The 26,972-nt window shown below is 51.4% G+C and overlaps 1 protein-coding gene across 1 annotated transcript; it reads left to right on the top strand.

The window, feature by feature from the left end:
* Positions 1–323: 323 nt before the first annotated feature.
* Positions 324–24,944, top strand: SMAD7 (SMAD family member 7; the record flags this gene model as incomplete). The annotated part of the gene is made up of 4 exons (XM_079548381.1): positions 324–950; positions 3,432–3,485; positions 8,198–8,272; positions 24,406–24,944. Exons 1-4 carry the CDS (start codon positions 452–454, stop codon positions 24,942–24,944), a joined length of 1,167 nt encoding a protein of 388 aa, XP_079404507.1. The 5' UTR covers positions 324–451.
* Positions 24,945–26,972: the final 2,028 nt, after the last annotated feature.

Here is a 26,972-nt window from a genome sequence, read left to right as displayed (position 1 = left end):
TTTCCTCTTTTTCCCCTCCATTTTTTAGTAAAGGAGAGCGGCATCCCCCGAACTCTCCCTTACTTCCCCGCTTTTTCTCCACTTCACCTCGCAGCGCGGTCACCCCTTGCGGTGCCCACCCCCAAGCAAAGTGCTGTAAAACTGCGCTGATTTCTGTCTTTTTTTTTTTTTCCCATTTTTATCTTTTCGTATTTTTAAAGGCGAGCAGCACCCTCCCGCCGAGCGCTTTCCCCCCCCGCTTTTTTTCTTTTCACCTCGCGCAGCGCGAGTACCCCTCACGCTGCGCACCCCCCCCCCCGCCGTCAAAGCGCGGAGCCTGGCGCATGCCCCAGCCCGGCCGGGCCTCCCCCCCACTCGCCGCTGCCCCCCGCCTCGCCCCGGCTGCCGGCCCCTTCATGCTCGGCGCACGCCATGCCCGTGCCGTAGCCGGGGGCCCCTCCTCACGTCCCGCATGTTCAGGACCAAACGCTCGCTCCTCGTCCGACGGCTCTGGCGGAGCCGCGCACCCGGCGGCGGAGAGGAGGAGACGGGCGACGGCGGACCGCCGGCCGAGCCTCGGTCGCACTCATGCGGCGGGGGGGGCCGGGGGTGCTGCCCGGCCAAACCCGCCCGCGGGGGCGGCCGGGGGGCGGCGGAGAGCGAGCTGAAGGCGCTGACCCACGCCGTGCTGAAGCGCTGCAAGGAGCGGCAGCTGGAGGGGCTGCTGCGCGCCGTCGAGTCCCGCGGGGCGGCCCGCACCCCGTGCGTGCTGCTGCCGGCGCGCGGAGAGGCGCGGCTGGGCTCGCAGCGGGACGCGCTGCCCGCGCTGCTGTGCCGGGTGTTCCGCTGGCCCGAGCTGCGGCACGGCGCGCCCCTCAAGAGGCTCCGCGGCTGCTGCCAGGCCGACGGCGCGGCGTCCACCGAGCTCGTCTGCTGCAACCCGCACCACCTCAGCCGCCTCTGCGAGCTCGGTACGGGGCGGGGGGGTCTGGGGGTGACATGGGGATGGGGTGAGGATTGGGGGTGGTAGTGATGTGGGGATGGGGTGAGAATGGGGACGGAAGTGGCAGCGATGTGGGGATGGGGATGGAGTGTGTCCTAGAGATGGCATTACACGGGGATGGGGCTGGAGACTCTTCTAGGGATGGGGACAGGGATGGAGTTGGCAGTTATGTGGGGATGGGGATGGAGGTGGTGATGGGGATGGAGTCTGTCCTAGGGATGGCGTTAAATCGGGATGGGGCTGAAGATTATGGCATGGGGCTGGGGATGGGGTATGTCCTAGGGATGGAGTACGTCCTGGGGATGGGGTGTTTGTCCTCGGGATGGGGTTTAATGGGGTGGGAATGGAGGTAGTGAAATGGGGATGGGGCTGGAGGTAGTGATGGGGATGGGGACAGTGATATGGGGCTGAAGTACGTCCTAAAGGTGGAGTATGTCCTAGAGATGGCATTAAATTGGGATGGGGCTGAAGTATGTCCTAAGGATGGGATATGTCCTAGTTTAGGGTTTAATGGGGTGAGAATGGAAGTAGTGTTGGGGGTGGAGTATGTCCTAGGGATGGCGTTACATGGAGATGGGGCTGGAGATAGTGATATAAGTGATATGGGGCTGGAGTATGTTCTAGGGATGGGACATAATGGGGTGGGAATGGAGGTAGTGAGATGGGGATGGAGGTAATGATGGGGATGAGACTGGAGGTCCAGGTGGGCATGGAGTACGTCCTGGGGACAGGGATGGAGGTGGTAGTGATATGGGGATGGGGTATGATGGGGTGGAGACTGGGGTGGAGGTAGTAGTAAGGGTGGGACTGGAGGTGCTGATGGGAATGGCATATATCTCAGGGTTGGGGATGGAGGGAGGTAGTGATATTGGGCTGGAGCTGGGACGTGTCCTCGGGGTTGGGTATGTCCTAGGAATGGGATATAATGGGAATGATGGGGCTGGGGTGTGATGGGGCTGGGACTGTGGTTGGGGTACGGCCTGGGGATGAAGGTGGTAGTGATGTGGGGATGAGGTATGGCCTGGGGGCGGGGTTGGAGGTAGTGGGCTGGGGTCAGGGATGAGTTATAAGCCTGGAGCTGGGCTACGGCCTGGGGATAGGGTTGGAGGCAGTGATAAGGGGATGAGGGTGGGTTATGGCCTGGGGCTGGGGTTTGGGTTGGAGGTAGGGATATAGGTCTGGGAATGGGAATGGAGGTAGTGATATGGATGCTGGAGTCAAGGATGGGGATGGGTTATAGGGATGGGGTAGGGAATGGGGATGGGGTTGCAGATGGAGGTGGGGATGGAAGTTCGGATGGGGATGTGGAGGGTAGAGATGCAACCAACTTTTTTTTCCCTTTGATACCAATAATAATTCTTAGCCCCTTAGAGGTGTGGGGATGTGGGAAGGCAGTGGGAAGGGGGATGCAATCAACTTGTTCCCTCTGAATAGTGATAGTAACGGTAATATAATAATTATATAAAAAAATCCCCATCTCCGGAAAACTTTGAAATGTGGGAATGGGGATGCAGCCAACTTTTTTTTCCTCCTAAAAAAAAAAAAAAAAAAAAAAAAAAAAAGAACCCATAAGAATGATAATCCTCAATCCTCCACAAACTTGAGGATGTGAGGATGGGATTATGGATGGAGGTGGGGATGTAGGAATGTGTTGGGAATGCAGCCAACATTTTCCCCCCTAAAAAACCCAAGAGAAACGATAATTCTTAAGCCCCCAAACTTGCGGCTGTGGAGGTGGGGGTGTGGGGGATGGGGATGGCAGATGACTTATTCACCCTGAAGACCCGATTAAAAGTACAGTTCTCAACCCCCAAAAACCTGGGGAGGTGGGAATGGGTTCGGGGATCATGGAGTGGTTTGAGTTGGAAGTGACCTTTAAGATCATCTATTTCCAACCCCCTACTATAGGCAAAGATGCAACCAATGTGAAAATACTAACAATTCTAACCCCCCCCCCCCCCCCTCCTCACACACACGCACACAGAATGGAAAGCCGAAACAACTTGGCGATATAGGAGCGGGGTCACGGGGATGTGGGGAAGGAGATGGGGATGTTTGAATGAGATCAGGAACGCAGCCAACTGACCTGCCAACCAAAAAAATACCAACCTAAATCCCAACCCCCCCCATGTGGGGTTGTGGGAATGGGGGATTCCCCCCAGCCCCCGAACTCTTCGCAATGCACCTTTTTTTCCTCTTGTTTTCCTCCTTTTTTCGTGTCCCCCCCCGGCTCCGCGCCCCCCGCAGACGCGCGGCAGCGCCGGCGCCAGCGCCGCTTTGTTTACCCGACGGCCGCCCCGTCCCGTCCCGCCCGGCGCAGCGCCGGGAATGCCGCTATCGCAGCGCCTATCGCCTATCGCCTGTCGCTGTGTTTGTTCTTTCTCATGGCACGGCTTTTCATTCTCTCGGCTTTTTTTTTTTTCCTTTTTTTTTTTTTCCCTCCTTGCAGAGTCGCCCCCTCCGCCCTACTCCAGATATCCCATGGATTTCCTCAAGCCGTCGGGTGAGTGCGGATCGTGGGTGCCCTGGGGTGAAGGTTGGGGGGGTGGGGGGGAGGGAGGGAAGTGGGCAAAACGGGTTGAAGTGGGGGGAAAACGGATTGGAAGTGAGGGAAAGACGAGTTGGAAATGAGGATAAACGTGTAGGAAATGGGGAGAAGTGGGTAAAAAAAGGGGGGGAGACGGGGGTTAAAAACGGAGAAAACTGATTAAAAGGTGGCTGATTAAAAAGATGGGTTAAAAGTGGAGGGAAATGGGTTAAAAGGGAGGAAAATGATTAGAATGTGGGGAAAGGGGTTAAAATGGAGGAAAACGTGTTGAAATGGGGAAAACTGTGTTAGAAATGGGGATGATTGGGTTAAAAAGGGGGAAGCGGGTTAAAAATAGGGAAAACTGATTAAAACAGGGGAAAACCAGTTAAAAATATGAATAAACGGATTAAAGGGGGGGGGAGGGTAATTGGTTAAAAATGGAGAAAAGTGATGGAAAATGTGGGAAAGTGGGTTAAAAAGGGGGGGGGGAACGGGATTAAAAATGGGGATACCTGGTGTAGGGAACCTGCTTTGGCAGGGGGGTTGGACTCGATGATCTCTGGAGGTCCCTTCCAACCCCTACAATTCTGTGATTCTGTGGATAAACAGCTGAAAAATGGGGGAATATTGATTAAAACTGGGAATAAGGGATTTAAAGAAACGGGAGAAAACAGGCTAAACATGGAGATAAACGGGTTAAAAATGGGAGAAAGCAGGTTAAAGATGGAGATAAATGAGTTAAAAATGGGGGAAAGCTGATTAAAAGTGGGGATAAATGAGGTAAAATGGGGGAGAACAGATGAGAGATGGGGATGAGCAGGTTAATACGGAGGGAGAAGAGCCATTTCTGGTTAGAAACGTGGGGAAGGCAGCGCTGCCTTTGTCACCGCGATGGCTTTGGGGCTGCTGTGGGACCTTGGCTGCCCCCCCAAGCAGCGGGGCGGGAGGAATTTGGGATAGGTGGTGATGGCTGTGGCTGGCAATGAGATGTGACACATGGGCTGGGGGAGGCGCGCGGGGCTGCGGGGGCATGGAGCTGTGCTGTGGGCTTGGGAAAACGAGGAAGAGTTGCCGGGGAGAGTCTGGAAAATGGGGTTTTTGCACTGCCGTGTTGGGGTGGCAGAGGAAGCCCACCTGGGGTCGGCAGCAGCAGTTCTGTGTCAGCTCCTGCTTGGCAGCACGTGGGGCTGAGCAGGGGAGGGCTGGGAGTGCGGGGAGCCTGGGGGAAACGCGCGTCCCTGTGTCCCCACATCCCTCTATCCTTAAAGATGAGCGTGGCTGCTCAATGTCCCTGTGGTGATGCCCCTTGGCGGAGCGATTCCAAGATGTGTTTTCGGAGGGCGGCGCTGGGTTTTTGTTATGGTTTTGCCTGGAGTTTGTAGGGTTTATTGCCTTTTTTCTTTTCTTTTCTTTTCTTTTTTTTTTTTTTTCCTTTTGGCCAGAAGAGCAGTTTCCCTGCAATCACTGCTCTGCACTTCCCTGCAATCACTGCTCCGCACTTTTCGGGCCTGGCTGCAGGAGTTGGGATGAGCCCCATGGGATTGATTGGAATTGACCTTTTCATTTTCAATTGTTTTCTCAGAAAATGAATGGAGGAAGCCCCAGTGTCACCGTGACCTGGGTCCCGTGGTGGGGTCTCATCCTGCCCCATAGCTCTGCTGGGTTTTCCACTCTGCGAGGCTTTGGAGCAGCGCAAAACTGTAGGGGAAGGAGTGGTGCTGCTGTTGGGTTGCTGAGCATGGGATGTGAAAAAACACGAGGGGAAGGCAAGTGGGTTAATGGGAGAGGGGATGATGGGAAGCTCAGCATCCCGTGCCCCGAGGCCTCTGGGATTCGTGGTTTTGGGACAAAGCGGTGTGATTTTGCCAGGATGAGGGGATGCTCCCCCTAGAAGTGTGTGATATCTGGGCCCGTTCCTTGGTAACCTTTGTTTCTACCCATCCACGGGATTAAACTCTGCAGACTGCTCTGCCTGACGGGCAGAAGGATTAATGCTGGGATCAGTCCATTAGCGGGGTTGAACTGTCCCGCCTGCCTCCACCAGGGCCTCGCACTCAGCAGCCCGGCGACATATTTATTCATTAGCAAGTGTTGACATAAGGTAGCAAAATGTGTGTAAACAGCAAAGCCGCAGAGCAGGAATGTGCCATTTCGAAAGGAAAAGTGATGCAGATCGGCCAATAGGAAGTGATTAACGCTGCCAATCGGAAGCACGGCAGCAACTGGGTTACTCACCGAAAAGCCCTCTTTTTTTTTTTTTTTTTTTTCCCTTTTGAAAGAAAAGCCCATTTGGCAGTTGAACTGTGACCACGGGGCGCGTGGAGCTCGCGGTGTGTCGGTGCAGGTGGTTGGGGTTTCCTCTGCAGCTTGGCTTTGCACCGAGCCGTCCGATTTTGTGTCCCAGCATCTGCCTGTCCCCGTTGGTCCTCCCTCTGCTCCCACCTTCACGTTGGGGTTTTTGGGTTGGGTCAGCGAGTGGCGGTGGGACAGAGCGATGCTGTTGAGCTGGTGTGTGTTTGGATGCCGTGCGGGAACCCTGGGTTGGAGCAGTGCCTTCACTGGTCACTGGGTAATCGGATACTGGATGTCCAGTGGGCTTTTTGGAAAAAGCAGCATTGCCTGTGGAGGTGGGAATGTGCTCCCAGCATTTCTCCATCCATAGAATCGCAGAGGTTGGAAAGACCTCTGAGGTCAAGTCCGGCCTTTGACCCAACCCCATCCTGCTCGCTCATGGAGTCATTGAGGCTGGAGAGACCTCCAAGGTCATGAATTCCAGCCATACCTTGATAACGGTGATGGAAATATGGAGCTCTGCATGCCCCATGCGAGTCAACACGGCTCCTGGTGGAGGTCTCCACTACATGGTGGGATTGCCACCTTCTTGGAAGTTCTGAGGGGCCATGTCATTGGCTTGAGGAGAGCAGGGCTGGCGCTTGTGCCTTGGGGTTGTTGGGGTGGATTTGATGTTAGTACACTTCAGCTGCTGTCCACACATCTCAGGGTTGGTCTAAATGATGACTTGTAACCCAAGGCATTCTCTGCTTCTCTGCAGCTTTGCATAGAACAAGAGCTGTGTTAGATGTGAGATGAGCAGTAGTGCCCAAAGGTAATCCAAGCCAGTGCTTTGTCCCATCCTTATGTGGGACAGGAGCTGCTGGGATGTTGGCAGTGCCCCCCTGTACTGAAGGGAGCTGGAGGTTGGGTAACCTCTAGGTAGGAGCTGGCACCTTGCAAGAGTGGGATCTGAGAGCTGTAAAGCATCGATGAAGGGCTGCTGTGTCTTTCCTTTGTGTGTTTTGTAGTGCTTTGGAAGGCTCCGAGTCTGTCCCATCAGGGACCTGTGGGATGGTCCTATGTGGGGACCACATCTGTAACCCAAGCAGCTGAAGTCGTCTCAGAGACACAGCTCAGGGAATCTTCTGTCTGGGTTGGAAAGGGTTAAATAAAAGGGGGGGGTGGGAGGGGGAAGAAGCGAATTTCTTTAAAGAACAGCAAACACTTCAAGGCATTTAGAGAGTGTATAGTGTGCAGTGTTTCACAAGTAAGTCCATTTCCTGTCTCCTCTATTGTTTTCAGCGTGATTAAGTGTATCCTGTTAAACTGTATATTCCTGTGAGGGCTGCGACTTCACTCTGATAAAAGGAGGTTATGCACACAGTGTGTTCTCTTTTTTTTGTTTGTTTTGTTTTGTTTTTTAATTTCATTGAGATCTCAGGGATGAAGTCTGGAGAAGTGACTTATCAGTAGGAAGAGAGCTGGGCTCTCTTCGGTGGTGGCCCTTGTGTTGAGATAGAGCAGTGAGCAACGGGGTGTCATTAGGAATGTCACCCTGATGAGGCCAGATTCCTCCAGCAATGTACCAAAGGACTGGATGATCTGTGATGGCCCTTCCAACCCGATATTTTGTGATTCCATGATCTTACAGAGCCCTTCCAACCCGATATTTTGTGATTCCATGATCTTACAGAGCCCTTCCAACCCGATATTTTGTGATTCCATGATCTTACAGAGCCCTTCCAACTCAACATTTTGTGATTCCATGATCTTAGAGAGCCTTTCCAGCCCAACCATTCTGGGATTCTAAGAACTGAGGATTTAATTTGTCTTGCCTTCACCCCCTTTCAGGCATAGTGTTGCCTTGGGGTTTTCCCTCCTTGGCTGTGATGAAAAAGCTGTAGGATCAGGGGGCTGGTGTTGGCTGTTGTCACCTGGAGCAAGGAGAGGAGATGCTTGAATGGCTGGGGATGGAGAGGTCCAAAACCTTGGGGATGGAGAGGTCCAAAACCCAAGTAGTGCAGCACAGGTTCAGACCAATGAGCCATCTCCCTTTCAGTTCCCACTTTGGCAAGCCCAGCTGGTGACTACTTTGGTGCTCAAAGCCACGATTTTGGCAGCTCCATCACAAAGACAGCCCCATGTCCTACCCTGGTGACTCAGATGGAGAGGTGGCCGCCGGTCTGTCATTTGTTGCCGCTCTGTAATCAGCACGGGGGCAGTGATTAAGTGCTGTGCAGAGTCTTGATTGAGGTGGGTGGATGCCTCTTGATGAACTGCCGAGTCTGTGCAGCCAATTAGTAATCGCTTCCTGTTGAACGCTTCGGAATGTGCACGCTGCTTGCAGCTTTGCTTGGAGCCTGCAAAGTAATTCATGTATACTGATTCCTTCTTCTTTCCCTCTGTTACAGCAAGTTGTCCAGACTCTGTGCCTTCCTCCACTGAAACAGGGGGAACTAATTGTCTAGCCCCTGGGGGGCTCTCAGGTAAGACGTTTCTCCTTGACCCTACTCGGTTGTCTCCACTCGTGTCCTGTTGGGTCCCTTGGCCAAGGGTTTTGGGGGTATGTTGGGAAAAGTGTTCTTTGAAAGAGAATTTGGTTTAATTTCACATGCAGAGGATGTGTTGAAGTGCCGGGGAAAGCTGCCCGTCCCCAGAAGTTGATGTTTGCTTCGTATTCCAGCCTCATGCCCCATTGATTTGGGAGCGAGGTGTGTTGGAAGGCTGAACGGTGTTGGCGTTGCTTTGGTCGGGTGCAGGTGTTTTCGGAGCAGCGTGGTGGTCCCTTGCAGAAGGGGGTGGTGTCCTTTGCCTGGCAGTGGTGGCACTGATGTCCTGTCTCCAGGACAAGAACCACACCTGGTCACTGCCTTGGGCTCTGCTCACTGGGGCTCTGGCGCCCAATACTTCACGCATCTTTACAGAGTGCATTGAGTTTCTCTTGTTTCCCAATCTTCCACCTCCTCCGGGCTTGCAAGTGCCATCACGCAGTGTGTTTTTTAGAATGAACCCTCCTTGGTTTTTCCCAATGTGCAAAGCCCCCAGCACCCCGTTTCCCTCCCACATCTGTGGTTGGACTCTACGCGCCGACGTTGCCGGGATTAGAGCAGTTGTGCTGAATGTCTGACGCCATGTACCTGCAGTGTTGGAAGGTGCTTCCTTTCTCGGGATGTCTCTCTGATTTACAATTTGTGGAGCACTGATGCACCACGTTGCCCTGAGATGGAATTCCAGAAACACGTCGGCTGTGCCGTCCCTCTCTCCAGGAATGGCTTTTGGTGCGGATGGCTTTAAGCCGGCCCTGTTTGTTTTTCTTTGGGTGTAATGTATACCCCGGCTGTTATTTGAGAGGGGAGCATATTGTTTGTCCAAGGGCCCTAATGAGAATTAATCAAACAGGGGGGGGGAGAAGGAATGGAGCAACTTGTCATTTTTAGCGTTGGGCTTTCCTTTTTTTTTTTTTTTTTTTTTTTTTTTTTTTTTTTTAAATTGGAGCCTCTGGCTTTAGGGAAGAAAAAAAGAGTCTGGAAAAAGAAAGGAGACGAGAAGCAAAACAACACAATAAGGATGTTGTTAAATAGTTTTGTTTTGGTTGTTGATATTTTATTTTATTTTTTTCCTTTTTCCTCCTGATATGTGCCCGTTGCGGAGGGGAGGAGAGAGCTCAGTTCCACAGGATACCACATGAAATAAGCAGAGGAAGCACTCGCTTTTAGCAGGGGGCTTTCTGCAAGGGCCGGCGATTGATAACATCTCGTCTGGCTGCTCTGTGCTGGAGGGAAGGAGGGAGGGGGCCTGGGCTGCAGGAAATCACCCGGCGTGCTCCCCAGGGCTGGCGGGGGGGGGGAGTGGGATGGGATGCTCTGGGGTTGTGATGAACAAACCCCAAAGGAAGGCTCCTTCCAACCCCCCCCCTTCAAGTGCAGTTGTTTTTTTATATTCCTCATGGTTAGATTTATTATTATTTTTTTAAATCTAAGGCTTCTTCCCCACCAGAAAAAGCCTGGAAACAGACCCTTTTATGATCATTGCTCACTCTTTTCCCTCCACAAATGTAATTGTAGCCATTGAGCTTAATGAGGAGCTGATAGGAGAGTTCGCTCACGGAGGGACATGGTTACCTACACAGGCCATGAAACAAAGCCGAGTGCCTCCAGATGAAAGAGCATTTGTTTTGCATTTGCTCTGATTTACTGGCATCTCCGCTCCACGCACAGAAGTGTAGCACTGAAAATTCCCAACTGGAGGGACCCAGTCGAGAAAGGAAAATAAACACTGCTTGCAGCAATTCTCTAAAGCCAACTTACTCCTTTTTTCTTTTCTTTTTTTTTTTTCTTTCTTTCTCTTTTTCCTTTTCCTTTTTCCTTTTCTTTTTCCTGGCATATTTAAATTAGCAGAAGAGTGTGTTTGAAGGGGACGTTAATGAGTCAGGGCATTGTCAGGGCTCTTTAGGGCAGACGTGGGTTGCAGGTTCCTTATGGAGAAATGCATCCTCCTCTGCTCTTGGAGATCCCAGAGCTTGTGGCGGCCTTACAATGAGGAGCTTTCATAAAAGTGATGAAAACCCATTTCTGGAGGTTTGGAAGCTGGGCCAGTAGGGATGTGATGGAGAGATGCAGCTTTGCAGCACCATGAATGCAAGGACCAAGTTGGATACAGCTGGGGAGCAGTTGGGTAATGGTTGGATACCAAATGGAGTGGGCACCAGTTGGGTACCAGTTGAGTAGAAGTTGAGTACTGGTTGAATACTAAGTTGGGTACCAGTTGAGTAGACAACTCGGGTACCACTAGGGCAGCACATTAGGTACCAAGGTGGGTATCAGTTGGGCACAAAGTTAGGAGTCAGTTGAGTACCACTGGGTGCCAACTGGGTGCCAGTTGCATACCAAATTCGATAGCCGTTGGGTACCAGTGACAGGCAACAGATGAGTGGCCACATCCTGAACCACAAAGGGATGGGTGGAAAGCTCAGTTTGCTCTCCTACCAGGTGGAGTTGTGTTTTCATGTTGTCAGCAGCAGCGTGGAAAGGGACAGAGTGCGAGGGGTGGGGACAAAGGGAGGGGACACAGCCACATGATGCCTCCGTGACCTCATTGGCGTCAGTTGTAAATGGGGGGGAAAAGAAAGAGAAAAAAAAGGGTGGGGATGAGGTTTGTTCCAGAGGTCAGAACCAGAGGAGAGAACCCGTGGAACGTGCGTGTGGCATGACTGGGCATTGTGCAGCATCACTGCACCCACGTCCCTTCATGTTGATCCATGGCACAGCCCTGGCTCTCCCACTCTCCAGCCCTTGTCCCCCACTGTGCTGCTTTGTATGGGGCTTCCCTCTCTTTTTTTCTTCTCTTTATTTTTATGGGTAGTCTTTGCGTTGCCCATTGGGTGGTTGTTCTAGATGGTCTTCAGGATCCCTTCCAACCCAAAGCCTTTCTGGGTGCTCCCAGCTCTCTGTCATGTTGACACAGAGGGACAATATCCCACTGGGGATAAAAATAATTCCTGCAAACAGGAGGCAGAGGGTGGCTCTTCCTGGGTTTGGAGCTTGCTCCCAGCAGATGGGTTTTGGTGAGTGCTCTGCTTCCAAACAGAGCATGTGGGGCTGGTTCTGGGGGATGTGGTGGGCACAACACCCCTAGAAGCCCCAATCCCAGCGGGGAGCTCCCAGCGCAGGGGTGGGACTCCCATGGGTTGTTGGAGGAGATGGGAAAAGACCAGCAAAGGCTGGAGGCAGGGAGCAGACCTTGCGTGGTCTGATGGAGCACTTCCTTCAGATCTGCTCCGTCTTGGCGGCATGCGACTGAGTGACATTTCATTATGGGATGGCAGGCAGGCCTGGAATGTTGCACTATGCCTCTGATCCCCGCTGGTATCTGCTCTCAGGGACCAGCACCTTGCCCAGACCCGCAGCTATCCGCCAGCGGTCCTACATAGCTCCGGTCCCCCCTTCCACCTCCCCCCAACACAGACTTTATGGCCTCCTGTGAAATGCCTTTATTTACAAATGGGCATCCTATTATAATCTGGAATTGAGACATCTTCCTGTGCAGCTTGGGTTGTATATTTGTCCCAAGGATAAACAATTGCTTGGAATTTTTTTTTTTTTTTTTTTTTGGAAGGGGGAGGGGGGGAGAGTCACTTATTCTTGATTTATTTGTGAGCTTACATCCTCCTTTTAAATTTTTTTTTTTTTTTTTTTTTTTGGCTGCATCCAACGCTGCACAAAACTGCTGCACCCTTTCCTCCTGAGCCTCCCAGCAGAGCGTGGCCCCCGTGCTGCAGGGCGGAGGTTATCAGGGGTTAATGCAGGATGACAGCGCTGGAGCCGGCGTGCTGCAGGCTGCCTGCCAGGCGAGGAGCCTCGGGCTGCTCAGCATCAGCTGACCGCGGCACTGTCGGCCTGGCACCGACTGCTCCTCTGCTCTGGGGAGAGGGGGGGGAGATTCTATGGGGCACTCAGCCTGTAGGAGCCCAAAGGTGGTCAGCACCCGTTGGGTGGTGGCTTTGGGCTGCTCTGGAGAAGGGGAGTGTTGGGGATGTGGGCAGTAGGCACGGTGGGGATGGGTCAACAGTTGGACTTGATGGTTCTTGGAGGTCTTTTCCAACTCTGATGATTTTGTAGTTCTGCTTAGGAACGTTGTTAGTGGGTATGAGAGTGGTGGGTCAGTAGTTGGGCTTGGGGATCTTGGAGGCCTTTTCCACCTTTTGTGGCTTGATGACTGTGTGATTGTATGAGCGGGCACGGTGGTGATGAGTTGAGAGTTGGACTTCTTGGAAGTCTTTTCCAACCTTAATGATTCTGTAATCCTCTGAATGGGCATGGTTAGGATGGGTCAGTGGTTGGACTTGGTGGTCTTGGAGGTCTTTTTCAGCCTTAGCGATTAGGATGCTCCCTGAGATGTTCTCCCGGGATGGGTTAAAACCCAGAGGATGGCAATGCATCCCCCCCACCCCACTTCCCAATTACATGGTGCCTTGGGGGTGGTCTACACTAAGTTGCAGAAGGAATCCCACAGCGAGCCGTGTTGCAGCCCTTTGTTTGCTCTCACTGCAACAAAGGGAATTGGGTTTTTGGGGGTGATTCTCAGCCCCCTGTGGTGCCAGTGTGGTGCTGATGGTTCAATGGTTAGACTTGTCGGAGGTCTTTTCCAACCTCAGTGATTCTGTGTGTAGGCATGGTGGGGGCAGGTTGACAGTTGGACTTGATGGCCCCATTGCTGTTTTCAAACCCTAATGATTAGAATCATAGAATCATGGAATTGTTCAGGTTGGAAAAAGACCTTAAAGATCATCAAGTCCAACTGCAGCCTAACCATCCTATCCTAACTCTAACATCCCTCTGTTAAATCAGAATCATCCCTGAGCAGATTCTGTGATTCTATGTGGCTGTTGAGTTTTCTTCTGTAGCCTGGAGCTTTTGGGGGGAGGAAAGAGGGTAGAAAAGTGGATTTGGAAGCGTGGAGCCAGGGAGGGGTGTGTGCCTGCACTGGCAAGCAACCCAAACCACTCTGCTTGCAAAATAAAATGTCCCAATGAGCAGCGGAAACCCGATCGTTGGGGACATTGAAACCGAGACAGGACACAAACACTCATACGGGGCAGGAGCCATTCCATCCCCACTATCTGCGTGCAGGTATCGCTTACACTATGGGAACAGTGACATTAACCCCACGCACCGACCCGCCGTGGGTCACTGGGGCTACAGCTCCCAACGCCAGCACTGCGAGCGTGGTGGTTGGGTGTGCGTGGCAAATACAGGGCAACGGGGACGCGCTGAGGTCCCCAGACCCCCTCTTTGGCACAGGGCAGATGTTGGGAGCCAGGCCCTGTGCGGTGCCAACCCCCAGCAGATTGAATGACCCACGCTGCAGCCTGGCTGCCCGCCCACTGTCACAAAGGAGCTTCCTTCCCAGTTTATTTTCAGCGCTGGGATATTATTAACCGCTGAGGCACGGTCTCCGTTTTAACGTCCCCATGCAAAAAAAAAAAAAAAAAAAAAAAAAAAAGAAATCCACTTTGCTTGTATGGCCTTCTTGTCCAAATCCCGTTGGCTTGTTCCCCAAATGGCCGCTGGCTGCTCTTTAGGAATAGGGTGGCACTGGGAATACCACTCTGTCTGCCCTTCTCTCCCACTGCTTCTTGGTTGTTTTTTTTTTTCACTGGTTTTTGGGTTGCCGTTGAAGTGCGTGATGATAACTTTCACCCTGTTAACGAACAGGAAACATTGGGACAGGACAGGAAATTACATCAGGCTTTGGGTGAAAAGAGCCAAGAAAGGGGAAAGGAAAAAAAAAAAAATGCAAGAAAACAGCGCTATTAGTGAAGGGAAAAAAGTGCCAAGGAGGAGGAGAAAAAGAGAGGGAAGCAGAGAAGGAGGGACGCAACCCTACGGAGCGCAGCTTGCAGCCGGAGCGCTCTTGTTTTATTTTCATTCTGTTGAAAAATATTTTACTAGCGGGGTCACCCCTGCTTGAGTGCTCCACTTCAGTGCACTGAGGAATCGTTTCATGGCTGCTCTCAGCTTCCTTCCCCAAACGGTGAGGCCGGGGAAGCGCTTGGCTCGGAGGCGCATTTTGGTTTGGCTGCTCAGCTCTCCAAACTGGTCCCCACCCAGTGTCATTATCTTGGTTTTAACTTGCAAAAAGTAAGAAAGAAAAAAAAAAAAAAAGAGAGAGAGCAGCTTGGTAAGAGCTGGCTCAGCCCTTCTCTGCCTTTCTCACTGCCTAGGATCCATCATGGCTCCGGGTCAGCAAAGTTGAGTACATGGTGTTGGAGGATGTTGGGGTGAACCTGGGAGTGGAGATGAGCTCCTTCCCTTGTGTCCCTCATCTCATCTGGTTGGGGGGAGTCAGCACCTCATTTCTTGCCCCTTTTCCCCCTTCATCTCCTCTCCCAGTTTCTGAAACCTGCTGTCCATTTTTCCGCATCTTCTCCTCAATCTTTTCTCCTGCTTTCCCATCTTCAATGTCCCATCACTGTCCCAGCTCATGAGCACCCATAACCACCTTGGAGATGGAGTGGGACATCCGGCATGCATCACAAACCTTTTCTTGACAGCCTCCATCCCTGCAGGTGTTTGAGACCTGATGGGGGTGGTTTGGGGTTGGGCTTTGGGATCTCAGAGGTCTTCTCCAACTTTCATGATTCGGTGACTCTATGACTTTCATGGGCTTTTTAGGGCAGAGCACAACTCTTCATGATTTTCCAAGACGTCCTCTTTGCACATGGCAGGTGGGGAGGTAGATTTCTCCCTCCAAAAAATGGCTCCGGCTGTTGGGCCGTTGGAGCATTGTTGCAAGCATATCCGTGGATATGATATGTACGTAATAAGGGAGCTGGAGCTGACGAATAGTAATTTTCTTTCTGAATAGATTCTGTTTGTAGGAATGCCAGCGCTGATTCAATGAGCGCCGGCTCACGGCAGTGTGCCTTGTGGCCACGTGGCTCTGTGGGTCAGAGCTGCCGCATAGCCTCCCATCCCATCCCCTCCCCTCCATCCCAAATCTCCCAGGTCCGCATTTTTAAGACTGAGAGACATGAATCTGGGGAGGTGAGGGAAGTTCAAACACCTTCTGCTTTCACAGACAGGGGAGTTGGCGCTTGCTCCGTTGACTCGTGCTGACGAACCAATGGCACTGCCTTCGGAATGCTACAAATTCCTGGGATGTGCCACTGGTGGGAAGGTCCTGGTTGCCGCGTAGGGAAGCTCCATAGGCTGTGGAGCCCTGTGGGGTTGCTGCACTCTCAGTTTGTGGGGCAGGGGGCTGAATAACCCCATAAAGCCATCCTGTGAGCAGGAATCGGATAGCAGTAGTTTTATTTGGAAAAGGAGAGGGAGCTGAGGTTACATCACTGTGTTTGAAGCGATGGATTCGTTTTCTTTGGAAGCTGGGCCGAGACGCTGGAGCTCACGAGAAGGAACAAACCCATAAATCTTCACGCCCAGAGCCCTGCGGGTTCGCTGTGCTTTGTCACAGCCCCACAAGAGCCAGCGTGGAAAATGTGTCGCGGTGTCACCGCCGTCACCTGCGGCTTTTGGGGTGGGAGGAGCAGGGTTTAGGGCTGGGAGGATGGCACAGTGCATGGGATGTGGGGACAGGTGGCCCCAGTGCCACTGTGCAGCTGGGCAAATCCACCTGCGGCACGGGGCAAGCAGCTATTGGGGTTCTTCATCTGGGGGAAGAAGGCTTTGGGGGGGTCTTCATCCATGAGCAAGCAATTTTGGGGGGGGTCTTCATCCATGAGTAAGCAGTTTTGGGGGGTTTTTCACCCCTCGGTGCTTCATGGCTTGGGACAAGCAGCTGGCCCCATCCATGCCAACCAGGGGTGCCAGCTCCACCGCAGCGCCAAGAGGGTTAATTACTTAACGAACGTAATATTTTCTCTAATTGCTCCGCATTATTAATCCCAAGCAAAGCGAGAGGCGCAGGGAGGGCTGCACAGCCGGGCAGCTCCCGCCTTGTCAGCTCCAGCCAAGAACCCTTCATCGGCCCTCGGTCTCTATGTTGGCCAACCTGGCGGTTCCGTGCCAGTCCATCCGTCTGTCCATCCATCCCTATGCCCCAGCTCCATTGAGCACCAGGGCTGTGCCACGTGCTCCTAGGAGCGGCCGTGATTAGATTACGGAGGCAGACAGCAGTAATGATTAACTCGCTCCGTCTGCGCGCTGTCTCCAGTCTGGCGCGGGGTGCTTTTCCCCCTCGCAGGGCCCTGGCCCCGCGGCGGCGATGAAGCTGTAAAGCCAGCCGGGAGGAATGAGGGGGGAGAGAGCCGCTCTGCAGCGGATCCGGGAATGGAATTTATTGGCAGGAATGCAGTAAATGCTCCAAATGCCAGCCCCGCTCCACCGTTTTCATAATGGTTACGCAGCGGGGCCGGCGGGGGCACGGCGGCGTGAAAAGGACTTTTGTTCCGTGTTTCCATGTTTTGCAAAAGCCTCTCCCTGCCCTCTAGGAAGGAACGCGGTGCGGGGTGGGTGGTGGGCTTCTTAATTTTTTTTTTTTTTTTTTTTTTCCTTTTTTTTAATCCAAGGGAAACGTCTGTTTTTGCTCTTGCAATAACTTTGGGGAGAGCTGCAGGTCAGCGTGCTGTGGGGAGGGGATCTTTTTTTTTCCCCTGTGGTTGCAAAGGGATGCTGTGTGTGTGCGTATCTGTGTGGACTACACTCAGGAACGGATCCCACCACACATCTGGGCATTGAGTGTCCGTGTGGAAACAGTGCCCCGCTCTGCTCCGGGTTTAGGAGGGCTTCTACAGCCCTTGTAGCATGCAGCCTGCAGAGCTTCATGTTGTCGGTGAGGGGATGACACATGGGCAGCCACCATATCCCCACACTGGAAGCCAGTTCCCCAAAATTGTGGGTCATGGTTGGGTTGATGGTGATGGGTTGGGGTTGTGCTGGGTGATCCGAGTTGGTCTTTTTCAACCTTAATAGTTCTGTGATCTGGGAGAGCTGGGAGCTGTGCTGGGGAGGGTCACGTCCTACCGTGGCTTTGGTGGCTGTGATTTATGCCTGTGCTGGAAAGATGACGGGCAGGGTGCTGTCACCAAGGCAGCAGTTCTGGCAAGCTTGGGGCTGGTTGGCCTAGTTGGAAGCCAGGAGCTCTTTGTGTGCTGGTTTCTCCTTTCTCTGAAGGTTGAGGTGCAGAAGGGGTGTGCCCCACTGAATCCAGGCAGGGAGGTGTTGGCTCACCAACAGGGTCTGGGGCCAGTACCACCCCCCAGTGGTTGGTGTTTAAGGAACTTGGGGATGTGCCACCTGGGGGCATGATTAGTGGGCATGGTGGGGATAGGTTGGGGTTAGGCTGGGGGGTCTTGGAGATCTTCTTCAAACCTAATGATCATATGATTCTTTTTAGGGTCACGGTCAGTTGGCATAGTGGTAGGGGTGGTTTAGGGTTGGGCTGGAGGATCCTGGAGATCTCCAACTTCAATGGTTCTGTGATTCTGTACTCACTGAGGTTTGCTGAAATCTCCCTTATTGGCATTAAAATGAGATCACACCTGCTTGTACAGAATGCACTGCCAGAGCATCCCGGAGCCCTCAGGATGCAGTAGGACACATGTGGTGCCAGTGGGGTCTTGGGAGAGCGTTGCATTAGGATGCAGTGTATCTCATTCTTTTGGCTTGAATTCCCTTGGTCATTCCTTCCTATCCCCAGGGCTAGTCCCTGTCCCCATGGGGGGCCTCCTCCTTCTCACCCCATCCGGGCAGGTCTTGGCACGTGGCACAGGGAGAGGAGGGATTCCCATTCTGCTGCTTTGAGAAAAAGGAGCAAAGTTTCCCACACCTTTGAGGGGTGCAGCAGGAGAGGCAGATAAAGAAGGTTCTTTAAATTAAAACTTCAAAAATAATTAGGCTGACTGTATACTAAACAACAGCAAAGAGGCCCATTTACTGTAAATATTATGAATGGATTTGGCTGCCTTCTCCATCCCCGCCCTTCCTCTAAGGCTTTTCTCTGAGCTGAGTCGAAATTCGGCCTTCAGACAGCGCACTACTCTATAATTTGCATGGCTGATGAGGCCCCGAGCCTGGTGCAGAGGAAGCTGGAGTCAGCTGGCTCCGCTCTAACCGCTGCAGACGGCAGACGGGCGCTTCTGGGGTGTGCATGGGGATTTTTTTCCCCTTGTGCTGCAGCAGGCTCAGCCCAGTGGCTTGAAAAGAAAATGGGCACAAAGAAGGGTTCTTCTCTTCTCGGGTAATTTTTAGCCATGGTAATTGATTAATCACCGTAATTAGACAGTAGCAATGACTAATAGGATGTTTGTGAATCAGATTTCTGGGTTGGTGGACTCCGTGAACCCAGCAGTTTCACTTGTGCTCTTTCTTTGCTGTTCCATTAGTGTGCATTGCAGGGTTTGGTTTCTTCAGTCTGTGCTTGAATTAAGCCCCAGTGTTTGGGGACAGGTTCCAGCTGGGCATCCCAGGAGAAGGGTAGCCCATAGTGCCCCTGCGTTGGGCTGGAAGCCATAGGAGATGTCCTCAGGGACCCACTCTTTCCTCTTCCCACTCCATTTTTGTCATGATTTCATGAGGGAGTTTTGCTGCCCTGGTGAAGGTGATGGGATTTCATGCATGGGTCCCCATGGGATGCCTGGAGTTCCCATGGAATACAGGACAGAGTGCTCCCATTAGTGCATTGCACACTGCTAAGTGAGTCCAGACCAAAACCCTGGTTGGAAACATTGGGAAATCCCAAATTCTGTCCCAGTTCTGTGAACAAAACCTGTGTGGGTATGGATTTTGACACATGGTTGACTTGCTTTGCTGGGATCATAGAACCATTAAAGCATTTGGGTGTGCAACTCTCCAATAAATTAAAGAAACCATCTTAAGGCTCTTTAGCCGACATCACTGCTGTATAGGTTGGGTTGTAAGAATAGCCTAATTAGACAGAGACACAAATGTAAGGTCTAGCCTGTCTATCCGCAGATTAAGGGCTCCCTAAGCAGCCACTGACACGATGGGCTGGAATGGTTCCTAAAGGGATGTCAGGGTCTACAGTGTCAGTAATCTGCAGATTAAGGGCTCCCAGAGCATCAGGTCTGATTGAGTGTTGTGGTGTTTTAGGGCCTCAACATGGTTCGTTGGATGGGAGCATCCCTGGGGGGTTGTCACTGTGGAGTGGAAAACATATGATGAACTCGCAGTTTGCCTTACAGAAACCAGGCCAGCCATCAAAAGCAAGGGAGCTGAGATAGAAAAAGGGTTGGGGTAAACGTTCCCCTGGGCAGTGAAAGCTCCAGGAAAGGCCTTTTCTACAGTAGTGCCCTTTAATTTTGATTTCTCTTTACTCTTACAAGGCGTACCTGGAAATCTGTCTTTGAAGGACTTTTCTAGACTTTGGGGTTTTTTTTTTGTTTGTTTGTTCCCCCACTTAAGGACCTTGTGAGTGACCTGAGAGGCTAGGAGGAAAGGCACTTTGCCTATTTCCCTTAGCTTTGACTAGCTCTGGGCTTGCTTAGTGTTCTCCTTGTTTCAATTCTTGGTGGGTTCCTGAAGAAGGGCTCTGCCTAATTCATCCTTTCTCCCTCCCTACCCTCTCAGTTAGGTATCTCCATCCTTTCCACCTTGGTGAGCAGCAGAAGATAGGGGGACAGCCCAGCCCCTGGCTCACCAGTGCCACTTGAGGTCAGGCAAAGGGGATTATTGGGCACAGTGTGCTGAGCTCTGTCTCATCCTCAGTCCTGGCCAGACGACACATTGCGCTGACACCAGCCCAGCCCTTTTTTTTTAAGCTCAGATGCCCTCCGCATGTGCTGACATAAAGGAGGGGAAGCATTTGCTTCATCTGGTCTCAACACTATGTGCACGTGTTAATTCATCTGCTGCTGTTGTTTGTTCCCAGTGGGATACTGGTCGTGGGTCTGGGGTCACCACCTAACTATTCCTCTTGGGTTATGGTCATGGGTATGGCCATGGGGCCACCAACTGGTACGTGGGGCCACCACGTACCAGTTCTTGTTGGGTTATGGTCATGGGTCTGGGGCCACCACCTTCCATTTCCCATTGGGTTATGGTCATGGGTCTGGGGCCGCCACCTTCCATTTCCCATTGGGTTATGGTCATGGGTCTGGGGCCACCACCTTCCATTTCCCATTGGGTTATGGTCATGAGTATGGGGCCACCACTGTGAGTTGGTTGGGTGAGGGTACCCCAAAATGGGCAACCCTTTGTTCCCGTCAGGGCTGGTGTTTGGTGGGAAATCCCAGCCCAGGCATCCCAGAGGAATATGGGAGAGGAGGGGGGTGTGGGTGGCAGGAAGAGCATGGGAAGACCCTTGGGGGCACAGCTCTTCAGCCACGTCGATCAGTTCAAACACTTCTGCAGTCGGGTAACGTAATTAACGCGTAGTCGTAACATCACTGGGAAAAGATCCAATTAGGGGCATTCAAAGGCCTAATCAGGAGCGGTGGTATTCCCAATTCCAGATAGCAGTGACGAGGATGCAGATAGCTCCTGACTGGATCAGATGGGAGCAACTGGGCGGGCCCACAGCCCAGCGTGCGCTCTGCTTGCTGTTTTCATTAGAAGTCACTTGATTACAGGAAAACCTTTAGCTATGTCAAAACAAAACAAAGCAAAACAAAAGATCCCCTTCCCACCTCCCCCCGCTGGTGTTTGTGAACTTGGCACCGAGACAGGGCTGAGAGCTGGAAACCTATGGAGGCTTTGGCTTCTCTGCCTCTGGGCTGCAAAAGTTGCTTTAAATTCCACCTAAATTCCCTTTTCTGAGATGAGCTAAGGAGTCTCAGTTCTTCCACGGTGAAAAAGAACTTTTTCTTCCTCCTGCCCTCATTTTCCATTATTATATTTGTTCTTTACAGTAAGTTTGCACAATGGCCTTGGTCCTGATGGGGCCCCCGGGCAGCTGTCGTGCAGCCATAGAAAATAATAATAAACCACCGATAGCAGCGGATGGAGGGGCACTTAATAACGAAACAAGGGCATGCATGTTTCCAGCATTGAGCAGCAGCATTGCCTGTTGGGATGTGGGAGTGCCCGGAGCTCACTGGGACTCTTCTAGGCATTTAGCTTCGAAGGGATGTGTGTGCTCCGAGGACCTTGTAAAAACTGTGGTTTTAACTCAGTACAGGAATCCTGAAGAGCTGCTCAATCTTTGGTGTCCTGGCTGTACAGCAGCCGTGGTGGTCTGAAGGAGATCTGGCCACAAATTTCCCAAGATTTGGCTTCTTTGTGCCACAGATTTTCCAGTATATTTTTACTTTTTTTTTTTTTTTTTTTTTTTTTTTTTTTCCCACTAATTTCCCACAATTTGGGGTTTTGTATTGAAAAGTTTCAAAGATTTCCCCCCCCTCCCCCCACAAATTCGCCATGGTTTTTGTTTTTATGTTAGTTTGCAGTAGGGTTCACTGCTGAGAAAGGGTCTGGTTCCAGCCATGGCATTGGTTTTCTTGTGGTAGGTGGCATGGGAACATGAGATGAACTCAATGCAATGTCTTGGGGTATTTGAATCATAGAATGACTGAGGTTAGAGAAGAGATCAGGTGCGACTGTGAACCTATCCCCACCATGCCCACACACAAAGAATGAAGGTTGGAAAAGATCTCTTAAGGTCAAGTCCAACCACTGACTCTCCCCATCTTGCCCACTCATGGAGTCATAGCAGCACTAAGATTGGAGAAGGTCTCTAAGGTCATCGAGTCCAACCATCAACCGGTCACTACTGTACCCCTGTGATCAGAGAAACATGAAGCTTGGAGAAGATCTCCAAGGCCATCCATTCCAACTGCTGGCCCATCACCACCCTGCCCACTCACAGCATTTTCAGGGTCGGGAAAGACCTTCAAGATCCCCAACTCCAGTCCACCCCCACTGACCATCTCATCAATTCCCACATCTCCACAGTTCTTGGCCACCTCCGGGGCCATTCTTACCCCTCGCTATGCTTGGGGAACAAATGTCCATAAGCAGCATCACTGCATCATTTTTTCCTTCTTTCTTATGACCTCCTCTCTCGCCCCGCTGACGCCATTGGCTTTTCCCATTCATTCGTTCAGTGGGAAACACGGGTGCCAAGAAAAGAGGGGAGCAGGGAGGTCCCAGCAGTGGTGAAAAGCAGCACTGGTGGGGCTGGCAGAGGGCCTGGGCCTGTGTGATTCCCATGGCTGCTGGAGCAGACACCCAGCCAAGAGTGGAGCCCGTGGGCGGAAGGCGCTGTGCCGTATTTACACCGCACTGTCCAGAATCCCGGATTACCTAAGCCTTGTCCGTGAGGTCTGCTCACCCCGTGCCATTGAAAACCCGAGTGGGATTCATTCATGAGCTCCAGCCCTCCACAGAGCTCTGTTCATTCATCGCCAGGGCGGTTGGCTTCTGCTTTTTTTCTTTTTTTTTAATGCAATTAAATACCTCTTTGTACGTAGGGCTGAGCCACTCGTTAAGGGGTCTTCTCAAACGTAAGCACAAACACGGGGTGAAAAAGGCCTTTCTGCCCCTCTCCCCCCCCCCCCCCCCCACCTCCTGAAAGGGATGCTTTTATGTTAAAGAAAATAAACAGAGGGATTTTAGCAGGTCCAACGCCTGCTGCAAAATTCCCTCCACTGCTGTAAAGCAGAACGCGTGCAAGCTGCAGGCACCAGTGGCTGCACTTACTATGGAGGGTGAAGGCAGGGGGGAGTTGGTGGGGGTTAGGTTTTTATATTTATTTATTTATTTTTACAACCTAGCTTTGCTTTCCCAACTCTTTAAGCAAACAGTGAGTTAAAACATCTTGAAATATCAAATACAAAATGAAAAAAAAAAAAAAAGAAAAAAAAAAAAAAATTGAAAACAAACCCCTGGGAAGGGTGCGGCAAGGGAGGGTGGGGGGGCACAGCAGCATTTACATCACCCTGCATCATTCTGTTTTTAGGGGGGAGGGTGTGGAAAAACGCACTGCTGGGGGTATTTCTCACTGCTACCCCCCCCGGCACACCTTCCTTTTTGGGCCATGAGCCCCCATGACTTCCAGTGACTGCAGAACTCTGTTCCTTGCTGGCACTGAGATGAGGAAATGAGCGTTGCACGGCTGCGGCGCTGGAGCTGCGTTTTGTTGTTGTCTTTTTTTCTTCTTGTTTTTGATTAAAAAGAAGGCTGTGCCGGAGGAGCAGCAAGAAGTCGTAGGCGAAAGACACAGAAAATACTGAGAATAGTGACCTTAAGTCTTGGGGTGGGGAAAGAGGGTGCTGCTGGGTCACCCCCATGCATTCTTGCAGCATGGTTGCATTTTGGGTTTTTTGTGTTTTTTTTTTTTAAAGTGCAATTATAGAGATGAATGGTTCCCAGGTCCCAACATGCCTGCAAGGACTGGGAGGGATTACAGAGCAGCACCGTGTGTGGATGCTGCATCAAGGAAAGGGGTTTGGTGCTGCTCAGCACCCCTGGCCCCCTCCCCTGGTACTGTAACCCCACTCCAGAGGATGGAGTGAAGACAAAGGCAAAGGGAACCAAGTTTTGGGTGGCTTTTGTGGCTTTTGGGGCTGTTTTTCTTAACAGCACGCAGCTTCTGGCCTCCACCCCACTGCCTTCCACTTGGCCTGGGCTTCCTTCACCTGGCTCTATGAAAGCCCCACAGTGGGGCAGCTGAACCCAAGGGTGGTGTCCCGTGTGCTGCTTTTGGAAGCACGTCTTGTTTTATCACACTGGCTCTGCACAGTGGGTGGTAATTTGTTCATGGAGATGGGCTGTAGAGTGTTAGGTTGCACCCTTGGTATGCTCAGTGATCATAAAATCATCACAGAATGGTGGAGCCACAGAGTGGGGACCTCGAAGGTCACAGAACTAGAGAGTAGTTGGGTTGGAAGGGTCCTTGAAGATCACAGAACGGGAGAAGTGTTGGGTTGGAAGGGACATCAGAGATTATGGATTGATTGGGTTGGGTTGGAAGGGGTCTTAGAGACCCCCAAATTCCAACCCCTTGCCTTGAGTAGCACCATTTCCCACCAGAACAGCTTGTCCAAGGCCTCATCCATCCCGGTCATGGGCAACTCCAGGGTGCTGAGGTTGTCAGGGTGTGTGTGGAGAGCATTGTGAAAAGATGGAGCTCATGACATCGCATCACTTTTGGATCAGAACGCCTCCACAGTCCTCAATTTCTCCATCTTTTTGTCTCCCTGTAGATTCCCAAGTTCTACAGGAGTCAGGGGATAACTCACACTGGTGCGTGGTGGCATACTGGGAAGAGAAGACACGCGTGGGTCGGCTGTATTCTGTCCAAGAGCCCTCCCTGGATATCTTCTATGATCTACCTCAGGGGAATGGCTTCTGCCTCGGGCAGCTCAACTCGGACAACAGAAGCCAGCTGGTGCAGAAGGTGCGCAGCAAGATCGGGTACGGCATCCAGCTCACCAAGGAGGTGGACGGCGTGTGGGTCTACAACCGCAGCAGCTACCCCATCTTCATCAAGTCGGCCACACTGGACAACCCCGACTCCAGAACGTTGCTGGTGCACAAAGTGTTCCCGGGTTTTTCCATCAAGGCTTTCGATTACGAGAAGGCGTACAGCCTGCAGAGGCCGAACGACCACGAGTTCACGCAGCAGCCGTGGACTGGATTTACCGTGCAGATCAGCTTTGTGAAGGGCTGGGGCCAGTGCTACACCAGACAGTTCATCAGCAGCTGCCCGTGCTGGTTGGAGGTTATTTTTAATAACCGATGACACGAGACGGAGCGGACTCACGACATTTATACTACTTTGCTGCTATTACTTCCTTCTGAGTGCTTGCTTTTCATGCAACCTTTTTGTTTTTGTTTCGTTTTGTTTGTTGTTTTTTTTTGGTGTTTTTTTTTCCCCCTATTTTGAGAAATAGCTTATGGAAAGATTTTCGCCTGGGTATTTTGATAAACAGATCTATTTTTTGAAAGTGCGAACGACCAATAACTCGAGAGGAGGGCGCGTGGGGCAGGGAGAGATCGCATATGATCATCATTTCCCACTTCCCAAAGGATTGTTCTATGTGATGGATGGGTCGGGAGCCACTTGCTCTTGGGTAGCGTGAGGGGATCCTTCTATTTTTCACGCCTCCTAGTCCCAGTTCTGGTGGCACCCGACCAGTACCTCTCCCCAGCAGTGCTAACCCAACGTAGCCCCACCAATGGTGCACAAACTTCCCACCAGGTCTTACTCCACCCGTGTGGTTTTTGCCATTGGATTTTGCCATTGGGCCGTTGCTGTTGTTGGGTTCACCTCCCGCCCATCCTTCCCATCCGCCCATCTTTCCGCAGCGTTTTTCCTGTCATCGTGGATTGATACAAGGGGAGAAAATGGCGATGAAGAAACTGTGCACGGCCCGTGCTTTGTGGTTGGAGCTGAGATGTGACGTAAGCCTAGGAGAAGAAACAAACAGACAAACAGACAAACAAACAAAAAAAGAAACAAGCAGCAAAACAAAACAAAAACAAAACAAAAAAATGGGGAATAAAAAAGTGTTGAGGATAGTTGGTCTGTCGGAACCTGTTGGATCAGGTTGCCCCAGCACCATCGTATCTGGAGACGCCATTGTGCTTTCATTTCTTCTTGAATTCATACACACGTATGATACTTTTACACTGTTCTTAGCTCAATGAGCATGTTTAGACCTTAACATAAGCTATTTTTCTAAATACAAAGGTTTAAATGAACAAGAGAGCATTCTCATCGGAACATTGGCATCGTAGTGCTTTGGAAAGAAAACACACACACAAAAAAAGGACTCCTTGAAAAAAACCTGAGATTTATTAAAGAAAAAAAAAATGTATTTTATGTTATATATAGATATATTATTACTTGTAAATACAAAGACGTTTTATAAGCATCATTATTTATGTATTGTGCAATGTGTATAAACGAGAAGAATAAGAAAAGATGCACTTTGCTTTAATATAAATGCAAATAACAAATGCCAAATTAAAAACAAAAAAACAAAAAAAAACAAAAAAAAAAAAGAACACGAGATTGGTGTTTTTTTCTATGGGTGTTCTCATCCAGATGAATGTTGTTTTGTTTTTTTTTTTCTAAAGGATTTTATGTTCCATTAAAAAAAATAAAAACGTACACTTGACCCTTGGTGCGGAGTGGCTTTGTTAGAGGTGGGGAGATGCAGCAGGAGGGGTGTTCCTGTTGCTTGCCATTTCAGGTTGAGCTGACCCCCGTGGCAGCAGCCCAGTGTTCTTCCTATGCCATCCTGTCCCTAAAATACGATGGCTTTCATGCCAGCGTATCATCTGGGTTGCTCCACAGGTCCATGGGTTTGACTGGAGCTGTGCATCACATCCAACATGTCCTCAGCAGGAGAGCAGTTCCTTTAGCTGATTGAGCTCCTGCGTTTGGTGAAGGCAAATTTCTGAGTGGAAACCACCGGCCCCGTGGAGCCTGGAGGCTTTGGAGAGGTGCAGCATCCGTGTCTTGAATCCTACTGGCCTTCACGTGGTGGACAGATGTGGTAGAGGATGAGTCTTTGTGAGCATTAAGAGCAGGTTGACCCAGTACTGCCCCTTTCTGTTCAACATTCCCCACCCAAAGGGATTTGTTGAGATACAATATTCGGTCTGCTCTGAATGGACTGTGCCTCATCTGGGTTCCTTTCACTGAGCCCACCAACCAGCTTCAAAATAGCTTTGGGTCATGTGGATGTACCCACCTGCCTTGCTTGGTGTGCCCTAGAGATGCCCAAGAGGGCAGACATAGGTGCATCTTCGTCTGTGGTGC

Source organism: Tetrao urogallus, assembly GCF_951394365.1.
Source record: "Tetrao urogallus genome assembly, chromosome: Z".
Taxonomy (NCBI): domain Eukaryota; kingdom Metazoa; phylum Chordata; class Aves; order Galliformes; family Phasianidae; genus Tetrao; species Tetrao urogallus.
The sequence above is the reverse complement of the archived record's forward strand: the minus strand, read 5'-3'. Positions and strand labels throughout refer to the sequence as shown.